The 17,608-nt window shown below is 46.6% G+C and overlaps 1 protein-coding gene across 1 annotated transcript in view; it reads right to left on the reverse strand.

The window, feature by feature from the left end:
* SLC25A24 (solute carrier family 25 member 24) overlaps positions 1 to 12,415 on the reverse strand; it is a 70,852-nt gene extending 58,437 nt beyond the window's left edge. Inside the window, exon 1 of the mRNA XM_068242653.1 lies at positions 11,966 to 12,415. Coding sequence (XP_068098754.1) covers positions 11,966 to 12,148 — 183 coding nt within the window. The 5' untranslated portion in view covers positions 12,149 to 12,415. The remainder of the gene's footprint in view (positions 1 to 11,965) is intronic.
* Between the last annotated feature and the right edge of the window lie 5,193 nt (positions 12,416 to 17,608).

Here is a 17,608-nt window from a genome sequence, read left to right on the forward strand (position 1 = left end):
ACCGCTCTGAACAGGAGTGTTTCAGAGCGGTTTGCGTATTTCCTATACTTTACATTGGAGGCAGAAACGCCTCCGCAATCCAAAAAATGTCTCAGCCCGGGAGTATGCGTTTCTGCAAAACGCCTCCCGCTCTGGTGTAACCCACCCAATTGAAATACATTACCCTAGCGTATCCGCAGCCGCAAGCGGCTGCAAAAACGCATGAAAACCTGCTCTGTGTGCACCAGCCCTATGAATGCAATTTGCAGGAACGGATCTTTGGCAGGAACAGATCTTTTGCAGATAGTGATCTTTTGTGTCTGTACAGCATCTGTGTGTGCAGCATCTTGCAAAGTTTTTTTCTGGTGGGGAGTTCAGCTCCATAGAATAGACTGTGTAGGTATGGCTCTCATACTACATGGAAGGGGGTAAAATTGGTCTGTGATCTTTCATTTTCAAACTATGGTCTGATGTGTGTATTCGTACTCACGTCACTGGGAGTGTTGTGTGCATGCGCAGTACTAGTGCACAAGCGCACAACACTACCGGCAAAGTGAGCTGCATTTACGGGTGGCGCGTGTGCCCCATTCATGAGCAGAGCCATTAAGGCTGACTGTGGGATGCTGGAGAAGACCGCAGCTGCTGCGAGCAACACAGACACTTCCAGGGGCTGGAAGAGGCCTCAGGTAAGTAAAAAAAAGCCTATGATTAGTTCACCCCGGAACCTAAAGTCTACAAAAAAAAAAAGTTTTACTTACCTATGGCTTCTGCCAGAGCCCTGCAGTTGACCTGTGCCGCTACCAAAACGATCCTCCGGTCCCCCACAGCGGCTCAGTTTCGCTGTCTTCAGTCGCCATTCACTGTACCAGCGTGGCCCTGGCTGCCCGCGTCCTGGTTCGCACTCTCGTTAGAGATTCGCGGAAGAGCGAATGAGGGAGGCGCAGTGGATGTCAACTTACAGAGTTGGAGACCAAAGGATCGTTTGGTGACGGTGCGGGCACAGGGCCGCTGCAGGAGACTGGCAGAAGCTGCAGGTAAGTGAAGCAATTTTTTTTTTTTAACACTTCAGGTCCGCTTTAAGCTGCAAGTGAAAGTGATAGAGAACACCTCTTTGTTCAATGTACACACAACAGATATGCAGGGAATGTTCATGAAGAACACAGCAGCACAATATAATCCTGTATAAATAATTGCTCTTCACGTTAGCCATATTCATGACTGTTTACGCGTTACGTGGCAAAAAAGTGAAACATCTGGGCTTGTTGACACTATGAGAAATGCTGTCAGTCTTAATACAACAGTATGCATATTTGAAGAAGAAAAAAAAATTTGAACGGTCATGACATGTATTTCATTTGTTTTCTATTGTTTGTTCATCTCTTTAGCATGAAGCTCCAAATTGGCTCTTAACAGTAAATTATTATGAATTTACATTGCACAAAGTAAACTAAGTGATCTCTGTCAATGGCTGACCCTCAAACAGTTTAAAGCATATTGAAAGTGGGATTAAACTTCCTAAAATCAAATTTAAAGGGAACCTAAACAGAGGGATATGGACATTTTCTTTTAAACAATACCAGTTGCCTGGCAGTCCTGCTGATCTCTAGGGCTGTAGTAGTAACTGAATCACATACCTGAAACAAGCATGCAGCTAATCCAGTCTGATTTCAGTCAGAGCACCTGATCTGCATGCTTGTTGAGGGGCTGAGGCTAATAGTATTAGAGACACAGAACCAGCCGGAGAACCAGGCAACTGGTATTATTTTAAAAGGAAAAATCCATATCCCTCTCAGTTTAGGTTCTCTTTAAATACTTGCCATTAGATACATAAAAGAGAAGCTTTCTACTGGCCCAATCACGATGACATCATAGTAACGGACAACGTGTTTGGACCAGCAAAAGCAGCTCTGTTTAGTTACATTTACGGTTGATACATCAGCAGCACATCACTACAAAGGTGGAGGCCTGCAAGTCTGCCGTGCAGAGCTTCCTTGCACGGCACTGCAATATCAAATAGGCAATTATATTAATATATGGATATAAAAGAAAAAGGGGGTAGGATCCGTCTTACTGTGCAGGAGTGGCCATACACGCAGGCCTGGGCAGAACACTCTAGACCACGAGAGTGTGATCAACAGCAGCGCTCGTGCAGGCGAAGTAGAGGGCTACCTGGCGGACACTGGGAAACACAACACTGCGTCGAGGGACATTGTAGCTGCCAGGGGCTAGAGGAAGCCCCGGGTAAGTAATTTTTTTTTTTTTTTTTGCTGCTGCTCAGAAGCTTCCTTAAGGCTACTTACACACCAGGACGTTGCCTTTAGGGGACGTTATTGGGCACAGAACGTGCCCCTAACGCAACGCCTGGTGCTCTCTGATGTGGACGTCAGAGCGAGCCGCATTGTGCAGCTCACTCTGGCGTCCGTGATGCATACTCTTGGACGCATGCGGCATCACGTGGTCCCGCCCGGCCAATCGCCGCACAGAGCGGCCGCTCCAGGAAGTAAACACTGTACGTCACACCGTGCAGTGAATATTAATTAGCCATGTGCATGGCCGCTCTCCACTCCTCCCCAACACTACTGAGCATGTGCGCACAGTCTAACGCGACTTAGCTGCGCATAACGCACAGCATGCAGCACTCTCAACGGATGTGCTGCGTTACAATGTAACGCAACGTGGGCACTGTGAACAGCCCATTGATTTTCCATTACTGTGTGGTGGGGCTGCGTTACAGGCTGCACTAACGTGCGCCTGTAACGTCTTAATGTGAAAGCAGCCTAAAAGGGAACCTAAACTGAGAGGGATATAGAAGTTTCCTTTTAAACAATACCATTTGCTTGGCAGTCCTTGTGATCTCTTTGGCTGCAGTAGTAGCTGAATCACACACCTGAAACAAGCATGGAGCTAATCCAGTCTGACTTCAGTCAGAGCACTTGAACTGCATTCTTGTTCAAGGGCTGTGGGTGAAAGCATTAGAGACACAGGATCAGCAGGACAGCCAAGCAACAGGTATTATTTTAAAAGGAAAAATTCACATCCTCAGCTTAGGTTCTCTTTAAGTGATATATCCCCAGCTACAAGTAGGAGGAGGAGAAAAAGTGAGAATAGATGAGTGTGTAGGTTAAATGTAGCCTGGGTGTACTTGGAACTGCAGGGGGAGAAGATGGCTTTCAGGAAAGACAGAATTAAAGTTCATTGGAGGCTAAAAGAAGTAAGGAATGCATGGAGGGTGAAGTGAGGATGGATGTTTCTACATTAGGATACAGGTTATGCTTGCAGATGTATGAAGGAAGGTAAAGCAATGTGAAGAGTAGTCCTTTCTACAACAACTTAGCGCTCACACGAAAGAGTATTATCACAAAGTTTCCTCATTGAAATCCCAATAGGTACACTTTGCATATACACCACAATGCCTATTGCAATGCAAGCAATAGTAAGAACAGAAATAGAATAAAACTCAATCTGAGGCTCTATTCACATCTGCGTTTTCAAATTGCCGGCTTTTGCAGGAGTGATTTTTCTGCGATTTCACGCCGAAAAATCACTGAACAGTGTGCCGATTTTGGCGCGATCGCATTTTGCGCTTCTATAGCACTGAAACGCGATCACCTGGAAATTGCTGGAAAATGGTGCAGGCTACACATTTGGCATTTTTGGGCAATATGCGGCGATTAGCACAAATCGCCCAAGTAAGAACGGGCCCGTAGGGTTTCATTACGCTAGCACTTTTAAAAAGCGCTAGCGTTTGAGCGTTTTGCCGAAATCACGGAAAAAAACGCTCTAGTGTGAATGGGGCCTAAATGTAAGCCTCGGGTTTGCTATGTGTGAACCAAGTCTCTCACATGCTGGTTAGCTCCCAAAATCAGGTTGAGTTCAACCTTCAATATTCTTTTACTTTGTCAGCGCTTAACAGCTATACCAAGACTTATTTCCACCACCAACACCAAATTGGTGAACGACTCACCGAGTATTCATGACCACCACAATAATTGCAAATTTCGCCTGCGGGGCATTCAATCGGCTCCCCTCACCACTCTGTCAAGACCTTCCTTTGGCCGAGTGGCGAGGGGAGCTCATTGAATGCCCCGCAGGAGACATTGGCCATTGTAGTGGTGGTCATGAATACTCGGCGAGTCTTTCACCAATTGGGTGTTGGAAATAGGTCTTGGTATAGCTATTGAGCGCTGACAAAGTAAAAGAAAGTGCAATGTGAAGAGTAGATTAAAAGTGGGGGACAATGTGCAGACACACAACAAGGAACTCTTACCCTGAGAATAAAGTCTCATTCTTCAAAGACAAAGTCATGCAGGAAAGCTAGATACAGTGAAAGGTGCCTATTAACCGCGTGATGTTTAACCTTCCTGGCAGTAAGCCCGAGCCGAGCTCGGGCTTTGCCGCCGGAAGTCATTGCTCAGGCCCCGCTGGGCCGATTTGCATAATTTTTTTTTTTGCTACACGCAGCTAGCACTTTGCTAGCTGTGTGTGCAATCCAATCACCGCCGCTCCACCGCTATCCGTCACGCCGCAGCCCCCCCCCCCGCCAGACCCCGTGCGCTGCCTGGCCAATCAGTGCCAGGCAGCGCTGAGTGGTGGATCGGAGTCCCCTTTGACGTCACGACATCGAGGACGTCGGTGACATCATCCCGCCCGTCGCCATGGCGACGGGGGCAGCCCTCCAGGAGATCCCGTTCTTTGAACGGGATCTCCTGATCTCCGATCGCCTCCGGCTGGGGGGATGCCAGGGGCTGGGGGGGGGGGGGGTTAATAAACCGCCAGGAGGGTTAATGGAAAATAATATTTTCTATAAGATTCTTCAGATCTGACAAAAAGATCAGATTAAAAGAGACTATACAGCCTGAAATTACATAAAATTGGTCAGTGATTGGACAATCATAACTGAAAGTGTGTACCAGGCTTTATTGTTGCCCTGCAATTGTAGCTCTATTACCACATAACCAATGAAGGGCCAGTGCACACCAAAAAGTACTAGCGTAATCGCAAACGGTCAGCACTTTTTGAAGTGATTTTTCAGAGTGATTCTAGGCATGTGCCTAATGATTTTCTAAACATGCCTCGTGATTTTTGGAGCGCTTTGGTGTAGCGTTTTTATGTTTTGTTACAGTAGAGCTGGAACTGAACAGCTTCTGTAACAAAAACACTTGGAAAATCGCTCTGTTCTACCGCTTTTCAGAGTGATTTTCCACTTTCCTATACTTAACATTGAGGCTGAATCGCCTCAGATAAGCACAGAAATGCTGCAGGACCCACGTTTGCATTTGGAAGAAAAATCACATCACTCTGGTGTGCACCATCCTATTAAAATACATTAGCCAAGGGCTTTTCAAAGCGTTAGCATTGTTAAAAGAGCTCAGAAGTGCTTTCGGTGTGCAGCCCCTATGCTGGGCATACACGGACCGTTTGTTGCCCAGAATCGAGCCGCTGATGGCTCGATTGATAATTTCCGCCATGTCCGATTGCCCACCGGATCGATTCCGCGCTCGATACCTGCGGGCAGGACAATGGAACAAACGAGCGGAAGATAATAAGCGCCCGCGGGGACGCGCCGTAATGGAGCCAGCGGCTCAATTCTGGGGAACAAACAGTCTTTGTATGCCCAGCATAAGACACAAGCTTTGAGTTTTTAGATCCCAGAGCTGGACCAGAACGTTGCAGAAGCCTAGGCAAAAATAAGAATACAAATGTTTTATCAATTTGCACATTAATTAACCTATCAAGTGGTCAGGTAATTAATTGTAAGCTTTCCAAATCGTATTATCTATTGGTGTGTACACACTTGAAAGATAAATGAAAGATCTTAGACCAATTTTACCACCTTCCATGTAGTATGAGAGCATACTCTACACCAGGGGTCCCCAACCTTTTCTGGCCCGGGGACCACTTTGTGACCAAATTTTTCTCCGAGGACCGGGGGGCTGGGGGGTCCTGCAGCGATGCGCGACCTAGTGGACAGTGTCATGCGCAGCGGGTTACGGGGGAGGGGGGGGGGGTGGTCTGTGGTTGCCCCAGTATAGGTAGTGTAGTGCCCCAGTATAGCTACTATAGTCCCAGTATGGGTAGGTAGTGCCCCAGTATAGCTAGTATAGCGCCCAGTATAGCTAGTATAGTGCCCAGTACAGTACCCAGTATCAGTGTTGCCAACTCATCCCTTTAATTACTGACACATCTAAGTTATACAGGTGCTGGGGCTATTTGCACATAATCAGTGCCTTAACTGCATCTACCTAGCCCCAAAACATGTATAATTCATGTGTCAGTGTTATAATTCAAGTAGGCCTCAGTTATTTGGCCTGAGTTTAATGTAAAAGGCTTGTCCGCAGAGTATGCCTTTAAAATAAATAGTTTCTTGTGATTCAGGCAGGAGCATCTCGGTGTCTGCGTGTAGCAGATGATACGCGCAGATACCGAGAACATGTTCCTGAAAGAAGGCCACAGGCCTACACTGACCTCTACATGTACACCACAAGAACAGTAAACATAGGCCATGTTTTCTAAATACCAAATTCCTGTAAGTAAGGCAAAAGCCTCATTAAATATTAATCGAGTAGATGGGTATTATGACACCACGAGGGGGCTCAGCCAATAGTCTGGTCTGTGGGAGGGCGAAGATGAGGTCACATTTAACTCTTTCCTAGTCAGTATTAAAGAAGCGGACGAGCTGAAAGACGGCTCTCTCTGATTCCTGCTCTGCTTCCTACTTCATGCTACCTAGATGCTGATTAGGACCTCTAAGTATCTTTATTCTATATGTAATCTGATATAATGTATGCTGTACATAGGTAGTCTAGATGTAACTTAGAATAGATCTAAGAAGACCTGATTACAGTCACTAGGAAGGTAATCAAGAAGCTTGTAACGCAACATGAAGATTGGCGTGGCTAGGATATGATGAACTGTATCTATCTGTATTTCTGTTTCCTGAATAAATAACGTGAATATTGAAGAAGCCTGAGAAAGTCTATATCCTGCTTGCTGTGATGAGTCGTGTGTGCAACTCTTGCTGATGAGTTGCTGGTGCCGAAAAAAAGGTGATTAAGAACAGTTTATAACAGTCAGTAATTAAAGGATGAGTTGACAACACTGCCCAGTATAGCGCCCTAGTGTGGGTGGGTGGTTTAGGTAGTGCCCCCCCCCCCCCCCGCCGCTCCTGTTATCTTATGAGTGGGCGGCTGCTTCCTTCCTCATATTCCCCCAGGCGCCGCTTGTCAGGAACCGGCCCGCGGCAGGCCTGCGTATACGGTTCCCGACTGCGGGTTTGACCAGATCAAGCGGGGGACAGCCTTATTCACGCTACAGACAAGGCTGGGACCCCTCAAACGCTCCTTACTGCCACCACTAGCTGTTGCTAGACACGTCCACTCAGTTGTCGAGTGCTCATGCAATCCGCGTTTTCGTATTCGGGTCAGCTTTGCGCTTAGGCCGAATACGGGAACGCTACGCACGCACACGCACAATTGCAATCTTACACTGTAGTGAAGCAAAACCACTAACAGTTCCGAACGATACTGTTAGCCACTCTGCTGTCGAGCTACTCGCACTGGCGTTTTCGTACGTTGGGTCAGCTGCGCGCTTTAGGCCAACATATGACAAACGCCACACACACAATGCAATTACAATCTCATACGGTAGTGTCGCTCAATCATACAATCAGGCATGAACTTATACACGGTTACACTTCAGTCACTTCTAGGCTATGAGTGTTAGTTTAGTACAGCAGAAGTCAGCTTATTAAATAACAATTTAATATTCCAGAGAAAAAAATGGAACAATGCAGAAAATTATATATACAAAAGATGTACAAAAAACAAAGTAAAAAAGTTACCAAGTAAAAGTTACAAGATACACACAAGGACAGTTGCGTAAAATAAACGGGGGAAACGTTACCAGCTTAGGTTAGAACGTCGTTGGCGGGAGCACGCCGTTTTTTGATCAGGAGTCGAGATCATCCCTGGCTATACGCTATCTCCAGGAGAAGATAATTTTTAGGTATCTGGCCCTGCTTTTTATACTGGGATATACGCCTGGAGGCTGCAACTTTCTTGGGAAGGGGAGGAACTAGTTTTAATAAACTTTCCAGACAATTCCCCTCTCCCCCATCTCCAATTTCCACAGGTAAAAGTGTATTTTAGCACATACATGAAAAGACTTCCCTAGTCCAAGTTACAGGTGACAAACCCATTGTTGACAGTATTTCCTAGCCGATCTAAGGTAAGGATACAGCGGCTATTGGCCTGATTAGCCATCTCCTAATTAGAGGCTGGGTAGACAGTCCCTAATTGCAGAGATTTCCTATCTCCCAATAGATGTAATTTACAGGATATAGTTTGCACCTCCACCAATAATTTAATTTCCTCACAATGAAATAGTGTTTAACACACATGTCAAACGTTTGGTGAGGAGGCTCTTCCTGGCTAGTCTAGAGTTCTTCACAATGCTTTAACAGCCTTCATCAACAGAAGTGTAAATGTTTCAGTTGTCAATGACTTCAAAGCTTCAACTCCAGATAAGGTGGAACAAAACCCTTCACTTCTGCCATTGTCTGATTAACCATGTCCTTGCTGGAGGCTAACACCCCAGCTCTATTCACTGAAGTCCGCTTTAGAGGCCAGACACACCCCGGCCCGGAGGAAAACTGCCAACGTAGGCCGCGGCCCAGTGGTTGGGGACCCCTGCTCTACAGAGTCTAGTCTATTGAGCTTTACTCCCCATCAGAAATAAATCTTTGCAAGATGCTGCACACATTCAAAAGATCAGTATCTGCAAAAGATCTATTCCTGCAAAATGCATTCGAAGTCTATATCTGCAGATCTGATACATACCTTGTTTGACAGACATTCATCTGCAGATCAGATACACCAGGATGGATCTTCATATGCATATCTGACAATCATCTGCAGATCTGAAGATCCATCCTGGTGGATCTGATCTGCAGATGAATGTCTGTTAAATAAGGTGTGTATGAGATCTGCAGATAGACTATGAATGCATTTTGCAGGAACGGATCTTTTGCAGGAACAGATTTTTTTGCAGATACTGATCTTTTGAATGTGTACAGCATCTTTTTGTGCAGCATCTTGCAAAGATTTTTATCTGATGGGGGAGTTCAGCTCAATAGAATAGACTGTGTAGAGTATGTTCTCATACTACATGGAAGGTGGTAAAATTGGTCTGTGATCTTTCAGTTTCCAAAGACTGTTATCTGATGTGTGTACCCACCTTCAGGCATCTTTTCTCTAGACTAAGGCCCCATTCACACTTGTGGTTCGAGTCCGCAAGTGTCCGGGGGCCGCAAAGAGACCGTACGGGTCTCTGCGGTGGCCATAAGTTGCGGATCCGGAATGTATCAGTTCCGGCTACAATAAAGTAGCCGGAACTAGATACATTGCAGTGCCAGAAAGGCACCGAAAGCATGGGGGATACCGACGTGTAGTCCGGGCCCCCCCAAGTGGCATAGGACCAGTGCTGGAAGCATCCGGTCCTATTGCCAGTGTGATGAGAAACATCCGTTTCTCATTGCACATCATGGCCGCATGTTCGGGTCAGGATCCGGTCCGGGTCCGCAGCCGCACGGGGACGGACGGCAAAAAAGGAGCAAGTTGGAAAAAAGCCGGATCGTCCCGGAGCTGCGTTCCCGGATCGGATCCGGACGGTCGCACGAGTGTGAATGGATACATTGATTAACAATGTATCCATTCACCATCCGCTGTGTACGGAGCGTTCCAGGTCCGGGGAAGCCGGACCTGGAACGCTAATGTGAACCGGGCATAAATAAACACAGTTTATCTAGCCTTTCTTGGTAAGCGAGACCTTCCATCCCACGTATCAATTTTGTTGCTCGTCTCTGTACCTGCATACAAACGATCACACTTCAACAAAGGTCGCTGAACGTGTCCATAAGTGTTTATGGTCCGTAGCAGACGTGCTTACATCTGGGCGAACTACAATAGGTGTGTACAGTTTGTGCGTCTTGTATCTAGTCGCTCGTTAAGTCATGCGGTGTGTATGACAGTCGTATGCACGTCAAGACGTATTTTTCAGGAGCAGGCTGGAGATGTACTTTGTACTGGTTGAACTCGATGGACGTATATCTTTTTTCAACCTAAATAACTATGTAACTATGTACACACTTTCATCTTGCATAGGCATCTTCCTGTCGTTTCCAAAATCAAACCATTCTGCGGAACTATGCAACTTTTCCTTATCAGTCATTTTACACTCCTTATCTGGTTTTTCATTTAGTCTTTTTTTTCTAATGCTGGATACACACGGTGCGTTCGCGCACTCGATTTTCCCGTCGATTCCCGTCGATTCGTTTATTTCCGACATGTCCGATTTGGATTTCGATGGATCGTTAGGTCGATTCGGCATACTTTGCATGCGAATCGACCTAACGATCCATCGAAATCCAAATCGGACATGTTGGAAATAAACGAATCGACGGGAAAATCGAGTGCGCGAACGCACCGTGTGTATCCAGCATAAGATAGTTACCATGTTTGTGAAGCAAAGTGACTAAAAGAAGTCTAAGCAAGTGCAATATGGACGTTTCCCTTTGTATTATTCTGTTTTAAGAAATCCAATGATTTTTTTGTGCTGAGAAATACATATCTTACCCAGAGAGCCCTGCAAGAATAGTGCCTGATTCCATTCATTGTACTCTATACAGTATAATCTTGTTATAGTAAACATTCAGGTATATTATTATTGTTATTGATTTATAAAGTGCCAACATATTCCGTAGTAAACTAAATGTCCAGGTACCGGTCAAGCATACAAGTACATGGGAGTAGCGCCTAGTATAGTAAACCCTGATATAATAAAACTGTTATAGTAAACCTGTTTTTTGGCCCCCTGTGGTATGCTGTATCCAGCTATAGTGGAAAATGGGTGGTCACAAGCGTTAATACGTCAGTCAGAGACCTGGGAGCATGGTCAGTCGGTGACTGGCTGGCAAGTGCTAGAGCAGACACTCTCCCAGGACTCAGTCTGGTCCACTGATGCTCAGTCCTTCAGTGAGTCACCACTTCCACTCCCAAACAAATCCAATGCAATTAGAAGGAGGCACTCAAAAGGCGTATAAACTGTAGTTTATTCCACAGGTGGCTAACACAACATTTCAGGGATTCCAACTTTGTCATATGTACACTTGAGAAAGGGGGAATCCCCGAAACATGTGTTAGCCCCCTGTGGAATAAACTACAGTTTATTTGCTTTTTGAGTGCTTCCTTCTAATTGCATTGGCAAACACCTGCAGCCTGCTCGCTATCTGCACTCTACTCTAGGCCTAGCTGTGTGGATATCTGAACACTACTCTAGGCCTGTGTGGATTACCTGAAAAGCACCAGCTGGTAAGACCTGCGCTTCTTGTGTAAGCGAATGCCGGATTACTGATGGAATTGCCCGTCATCTGTGACTTGCTTGTGCATGGCTGCAACACTACAGTATCATCCAGGCTGCACAGAAATGTTGACGGAGGAACACACCATCAGTACTGTATTGAGACCTAGGCTTCCTGACCAAGCTGTTACGTGATTATTACAGGCAAATACCTGCATATTGAGCACTGTGCATTTTAATCTAGTTTAAAGTAAACATGCGTGAAGGGGCCAACTGAAGCGACTGAGGCAGATTACCGGGGCGGACTGTGGTCAAAAGGAGGCTTTCGGGAGGATGGCAAGGGACGCATCAGTGCTCATGGGGCTGGATGGAGGAAGCCCCAGGTGAGTATAAAATCTTTTCATATCCCAGAACAGGTACACTTTAAACATAGTCTGTGCTCAATTACTGAAGCCGTGAAAAGAAAAAATGACTCAAATTATTGACTGAATTAAGATTTCTGCTATAGTAAACTATTTTACTTGGTCCATTGGAGTTTACTATAAAGGGACTCTACTGTATGACTACTTCTGAGGATGGGACTATCAATCATATCAACCTCTTGTTGGCCAGAAGTGTAATAGTAACTTACCTCTTCGGCCCCCGCTGTCACTGCCATGCCCATGGCACGGAGCCCCTGCTGCAGCTCCAGAATGTCCACTTTCCCATCCTTATTCAAGTCTAGCTGCTGGAAGAGCTCGGCATATTTGGTCTGCGGGGCTGAGTCTTCGCACACTGCTTGGCTCACTAGCAGCCTTCTCACTTGCTCTAACATCGTAGCAGTGGCGACTAGACAATGCAATGCAGAGACTTGCGGGGAACACAGTTACGGTGTCCGGACAGACTGGACAGTAGTTGCCGAGAGGCAGCTGAGGATGGAAGGCAAAGCAGGGCGTGCAGGCCAAACACACAAAAATGTAGAAAAGCCAGAAGCAGAAAGAGTGCTGCTGCAGAGCCAGGACACCGCCCAGAGAGAGGGAGGGCCGAGGAGGGAATTCCCTGCACTATACTTGTGTCTCCTCCTTGTTGTCAGCTTCCTTGCTAATGCCACTCTCGTCTCTTCCTCATTCCGCAACTCCCCCTCTTTTGCCAGTTGCCACACATGCCAACTGACAACGTGTCGCTAGTACAAAAGCAGAGAGTAACAATGTGGGATAGTGCAACAATGTTTAGGCAAAGACCCAGCCTGAATTGATTACAGTGGCGTAGCAAAAGGGGGTGCAGAGGTAGCGACCGCATCGGGGTCCTTGGGCCAGAGGGGTCCTGAAGGTCCACCCTCTATCACAGTATTAACTCTCTATTGGTCCTGTGCTGGTAATAAACACTTCTATAGATGCTTTGAATAGTACTGTTCCCCATCCCCTTCTTGCAACTCTGATACAGGGCTCTATTCATAAAACCTTACCGCAAGTTTTCTGCTCAAAACAGCGGACTTTCCCGACCATTTAGCAAAGTGGGCATTCATAAAAGCTGTTCCCGCATGAAAATCTACAATCCCCCAGCAGAGCGAGAAATTTCCGCCTTCTGCAGTGTTTTTCTAGATTTATCTAGAAAAAAGTAACAAAATGGCCATTCATAAAGATCAGAGGAAGCGGTATGTGGACGAGAAATACCGCTTCCTCAAAGCCTGCGGATTACATACAAGTGAATGGGACAGACCTCCCAGAGAGAGCAGTGCACGGAGGGACTCTGCCGGCTGAAGTGTTTCCGCATGCCTTCCGACAGCTTACCGCCAGCCTTCAGCGGGAGATCTCTGCACTAGAGATGGGCCGAACCTCCGATTTTAGGTTCGCGAACCGGGTTCGCGAACTTTCGCGTAACCTTCGGTTCGCGTTAAAGTTCGCAAACCGCAATAGACTTCAATGGGGATGCGAACTTTGAAAAAAAAAATAATTATGCTGGCCACAAAACTGATGGAAAAGATGTTTCAAGGGGTCTAACACCTGAAGGGGGGCATGGCGGAGTGGGATACATGCCAAAAGTCCCAGGGAAAAGTCTGGATTTGACGCAAAGCAGCGTTTTAAGGGCAGAAATCACATTGAATGCTAAATGACAGGCCTAAAGTGCTTTAAAACATCTTGCATGTGTACACATCAATCAGGTAGTGTAATTAAGGTACTGCTTCACACTGACACACCAAACTCACCGTGTAACGCACCGCAAACAGCTGTTTGTGTAGTGATGGCCGTGCTGGACTGGTGCGCACCATGGCGAGAGTGCAGGTTTTGGTGGCTTTACAGCCCATATGATATCACTGAACAGTACAGGTATACAGTGGCGGGTTCACTGAACACAACAGGTATGCAGTAGCGGGTTCACTGAACAGGTATACAGTGGCGAGTTCACTGAACAGAACAGGTATACAGTGGCGGGTTCACAGAACAGGTATGCAGTGGTGGGTTCACAGCACAGGTATGCAGTGGCAGGTTCACTGAACAGGTATGCAGTGATGGGTTCACAGCACAGGTATGCAGTGGCAGGTTCACTGAACAGGTATGCAGTGATGGGTTCACAGAACAGGTATGCAGTGGTGGGTTCACAGCACAGGTATGCAGTGGCAGGTTCACTGAACAGGTATGCAGTGATGGGTTCACAGCACAGGTATGCAGTGGCAGGTTCACAGAACAGGTATGCAGTGATGGGTTCACAGAACAGGTATGCAGTGGTGGGTTCACAGCACAGGTATGCAATGGCAGGTTCACTGAACAGGTATGCAGTGATGGGTTCACAGCACAGGTATGCAGTGGCAGGTTCACTGAACAGGTATGCAGTGATGGGTTCACAGAACAGGTATGCAGTGGCAGGTTCACTGAACAGGTATGCAGTGGTGGGTTCACAGTACAGGTATGCAGTGGTGGGTTCACAGAACAGGTATGCAGCCAGCCAGGAACAAGTTAAGCCTAACTAATCTTTCCCTGAGAGACAGTCTGCAGCAGCTCGCCCTACTCTCACTAACGCAGGCAGCACACGAGTGACCGTAATGGCCGCCGCTGCCTGCCTTATATAAGGGGGGGTGGGGCTCCAGGGGCTAGTGTAGCCTAATTGGCTACACTGGGCCTGCTGACTGTGATGTAGAGGGTCAAAGTTGACCCTCAAGGTGCATTATGGGGCGAACCGAACTTCCGCAAAGGTTCGCCAGCGGGACGCGAACGCGAACCACCGAAGTTCGCGTGGAACCGTTCGCCGGCGAACCGTTCGGCCCATCTCTACTCTGCACTTGCATCGCAGCTGTCAACATTTTTTTGAATGACCACCCAGAAGTCTAAAATACTGCTGCGGTATTTTCCCTCCAGGAGTTTTTTCGCCACAACTTTTTTATGAATAGAGCCCACTGTGGTTGTCGTTTGCAGGTTTTGGTGCGCCATATCAATTGTTATATATAGAGTGCTTGGGGGGGGCCCCATGTAAAACTTTCACCGGGGCCCACAGCTTCTTTACTACACCACCGGATTTACAGTCGTTTTTTAAAGCACACCTGGGACAAAAAAGGCAGACTTTAATTACCTGGGGCCTCTTTTAGCCCCTGCAATATCTGAGGTTTCTGTGTGTCTTCCGTCCTCTGTCCCATCAGAAAAATCTATGATAAATCTATGATCTATGAGGGCTCGTTTCCACCATAGCGAATCCGCATGCGGCGCCGACATGCAGATTCGCTTGGTACATTGAAGTGGCCGGGGCTGTTTCCATATGTGCGGCGTGCGGGAGCGATTTGGCGGCGGGCCAAATCTGCACGACGGGACCCACAGAATTCGCCTGCGTCGGGAATCCATGCGAATCGCCGCTAATGTATTTAATAGGAAAAACGCATGCGTTTTTTACATGCGTTTTTACCCGCGATTCACGTGCGATTTCGCACCTTTTTCAATGTTATTTTGCCCTGGCAGAGTCATGGTTAATTTCGCATGGCACCCTGCCATGCAAAATCGCACGCGAAATCGCTGGTAAAAACGCATGCGGAAACGCATCCGCATGCGTTTTTACAAGCGTCGGGATGCCGGCGAAATCGCGTCGCAACAGTGGAAACGGGCCCTGAAGATCCGAGCTGAAAAGAAAAAATAAGATCTACTTATCTCCAGTCCACAGCAGCCTATGTGTCCCTCGCCGCATCTCTGCTCCCAGCTGGTGGCCCCTGGTCCACTGAGGAGCCCAAAGGAGTAGGGGGCTGGAAAGAGCCCCAGTTAAATGCATGAGGCACATAAAATCAGATTTACTTACCTGGTGCTTCGTCCAGCCCCTGGAAGCCTATTTGTCCCTCTCTGCAGCTCCGCTCTAAGCCAGTATCCTGGGATCGCCTCAGTAGCAGATGCGTCTCTTGCGCTCTTGTGGCCAGGAGTGTCCTGTACAGGTGCAGTACTTCAGCACAGAGCGTGAGCGGCGCATACCGATGCATGCTCAAAAGCCGCCAACCTGTCCAGGTCAGTGGCCGCTATGGAGGGGACCCCAGAAGACTAGCTGAGAGTGGAGCTGTGGAGAGGGACACATAGGCTTCTATGGGCTGGAGGAAGCCCCAGGTAAGTAAATCTGATTTTATTTGCCTCATTTATCCTTTAAGTAAAAGTGAAATGTTTTTTACGTTCAGGTGTGCTTTCAAAACAACTGTTTTCAAGTCAGTGTGCTCCTCTCTTAAGGCGCCCACTGATGATAAAATCTTGATTACACAATCTTACCACTTCTATGTAATATGAGGGACTTCCTAAAGGTGGCCATCAACGATACAATCCAGCGGCTGACTGATCGTGTCCAATCACTGCTGTAATCGATCGGAAACATTCAGTTGTGCTAATTAATGGCCAAATTCTCACTAACCAATCCAATCAGATCGATGAGATCAATCCGGAAAATGTATTAATTCCATTAATCTGATTGAATTAGTTAGCAAGAATTTGGCACAAAATGGGATCCGCCAATTATTTCCAATCGATTACCACGGTGATTGATTCGTCAGTGATTGGATTGGTGAACAATCGACTGTACACAGAATTGTATCATTAATGGCCACCTTAAAGTATCCATTTATAGTCCATAGTATATTCACTCAGTTTACCTTTCTACTACATATATTTGGTAAGGTTGTACAATCAAGATTGTATCATTACTGTAGTGGACACCTAGGGTGCATTCACACTACCGTCTGTCATGTCATTGATAGGACACAGACATTGTGCAGAGAACATGCCTCTGTGTTCTACTAAGATTTAGAAAAAACGCCTTGGGTTCTCTTTAGCACTGGGGGGCACCTTTGGCTACATATAATTGGGAGGGATGGAACAAAGCAGCCTTTAAATTTTTATTTGGGGGTGGGGGCCCCGAACAAAACTGCTATGGGGTCCTATGATTTTTGGCTATGCCCCCACTGGGATGCTTCCAATAAATTGCTACACCAATGAGTACACCATCCTTTTTTAATCAGTAATGTCTTTAGCAATTAGCACCACCATATGTTATAGCCAACTAATGTGCTAAGTTGCCACCGCCGCCGGTATGCGTTTTTCACTGGATGTAGGAAGATTCGATGGGTAGGTTATTTCGTCGGCACACCGGCCGGCTAATGCCGCCAATGTGTGAAGAAGTCTGTTTTAACTTACATTCTTGGACTTTGGCTGGCCACAACGTGAAATGGCAAGACCCGGCTGGCTAAGTCCCGAAACCTTTTCCAAAGCGGCAGCCAGCCAATCAACAGAGGGTGTAAAGCGGTGACCTGGAAGATGAACAGAGCTAAGGGAAACAGAGATTGGAGGGGAGGACCTCTGCACCCACTCGCAGCCACTAAACTCGTGTTTGTCATCGCCACTACAGGAAAGGCCTCTCCAGCACTTGGTCAGCCTGGCCAAGATCCTAAAATGTAAGTTACTCACAAGTTTCTTTGCATTTTGGCTGTATGAGCCGGCTAGATCTTGAAGTGCCCAACTTTGGGCCTGGACATAACATATATCGGTGCATCTTTTTTTTTCTGACAAACTAAGCTTTCTGTGGGTGCTTTTTTTCCCTCAAGAATTATTGTATTTCCCAGATTTTCTTATTATCATAAAAATTGTTGTGTGCTACAGTGCATGTCGAAAATATTCAATTTTGAAAATAAAAGTATATATTTTTTGCATTCCGTATTCTTTCTCTCTTAGTACTGCAATGATGATAAAACATGTCTAATGATGAACATGGGGTATAAGAGGTTCATGGTGTAATTAGTAGCTTTATCATTCAGGGGGTGTGGTCTAAAAAGTGAGTGTGGTTATAG

Source organism: Hyperolius riggenbachi, chromosome 6 (assembly GCF_040937935.1).
Source record: "Hyperolius riggenbachi isolate aHypRig1 chromosome 6, aHypRig1.pri, whole genome shotgun sequence".
Taxonomy (NCBI): Eukaryota; Metazoa; Chordata; class Amphibia; order Anura; family Hyperoliidae; genus Hyperolius; species Hyperolius riggenbachi.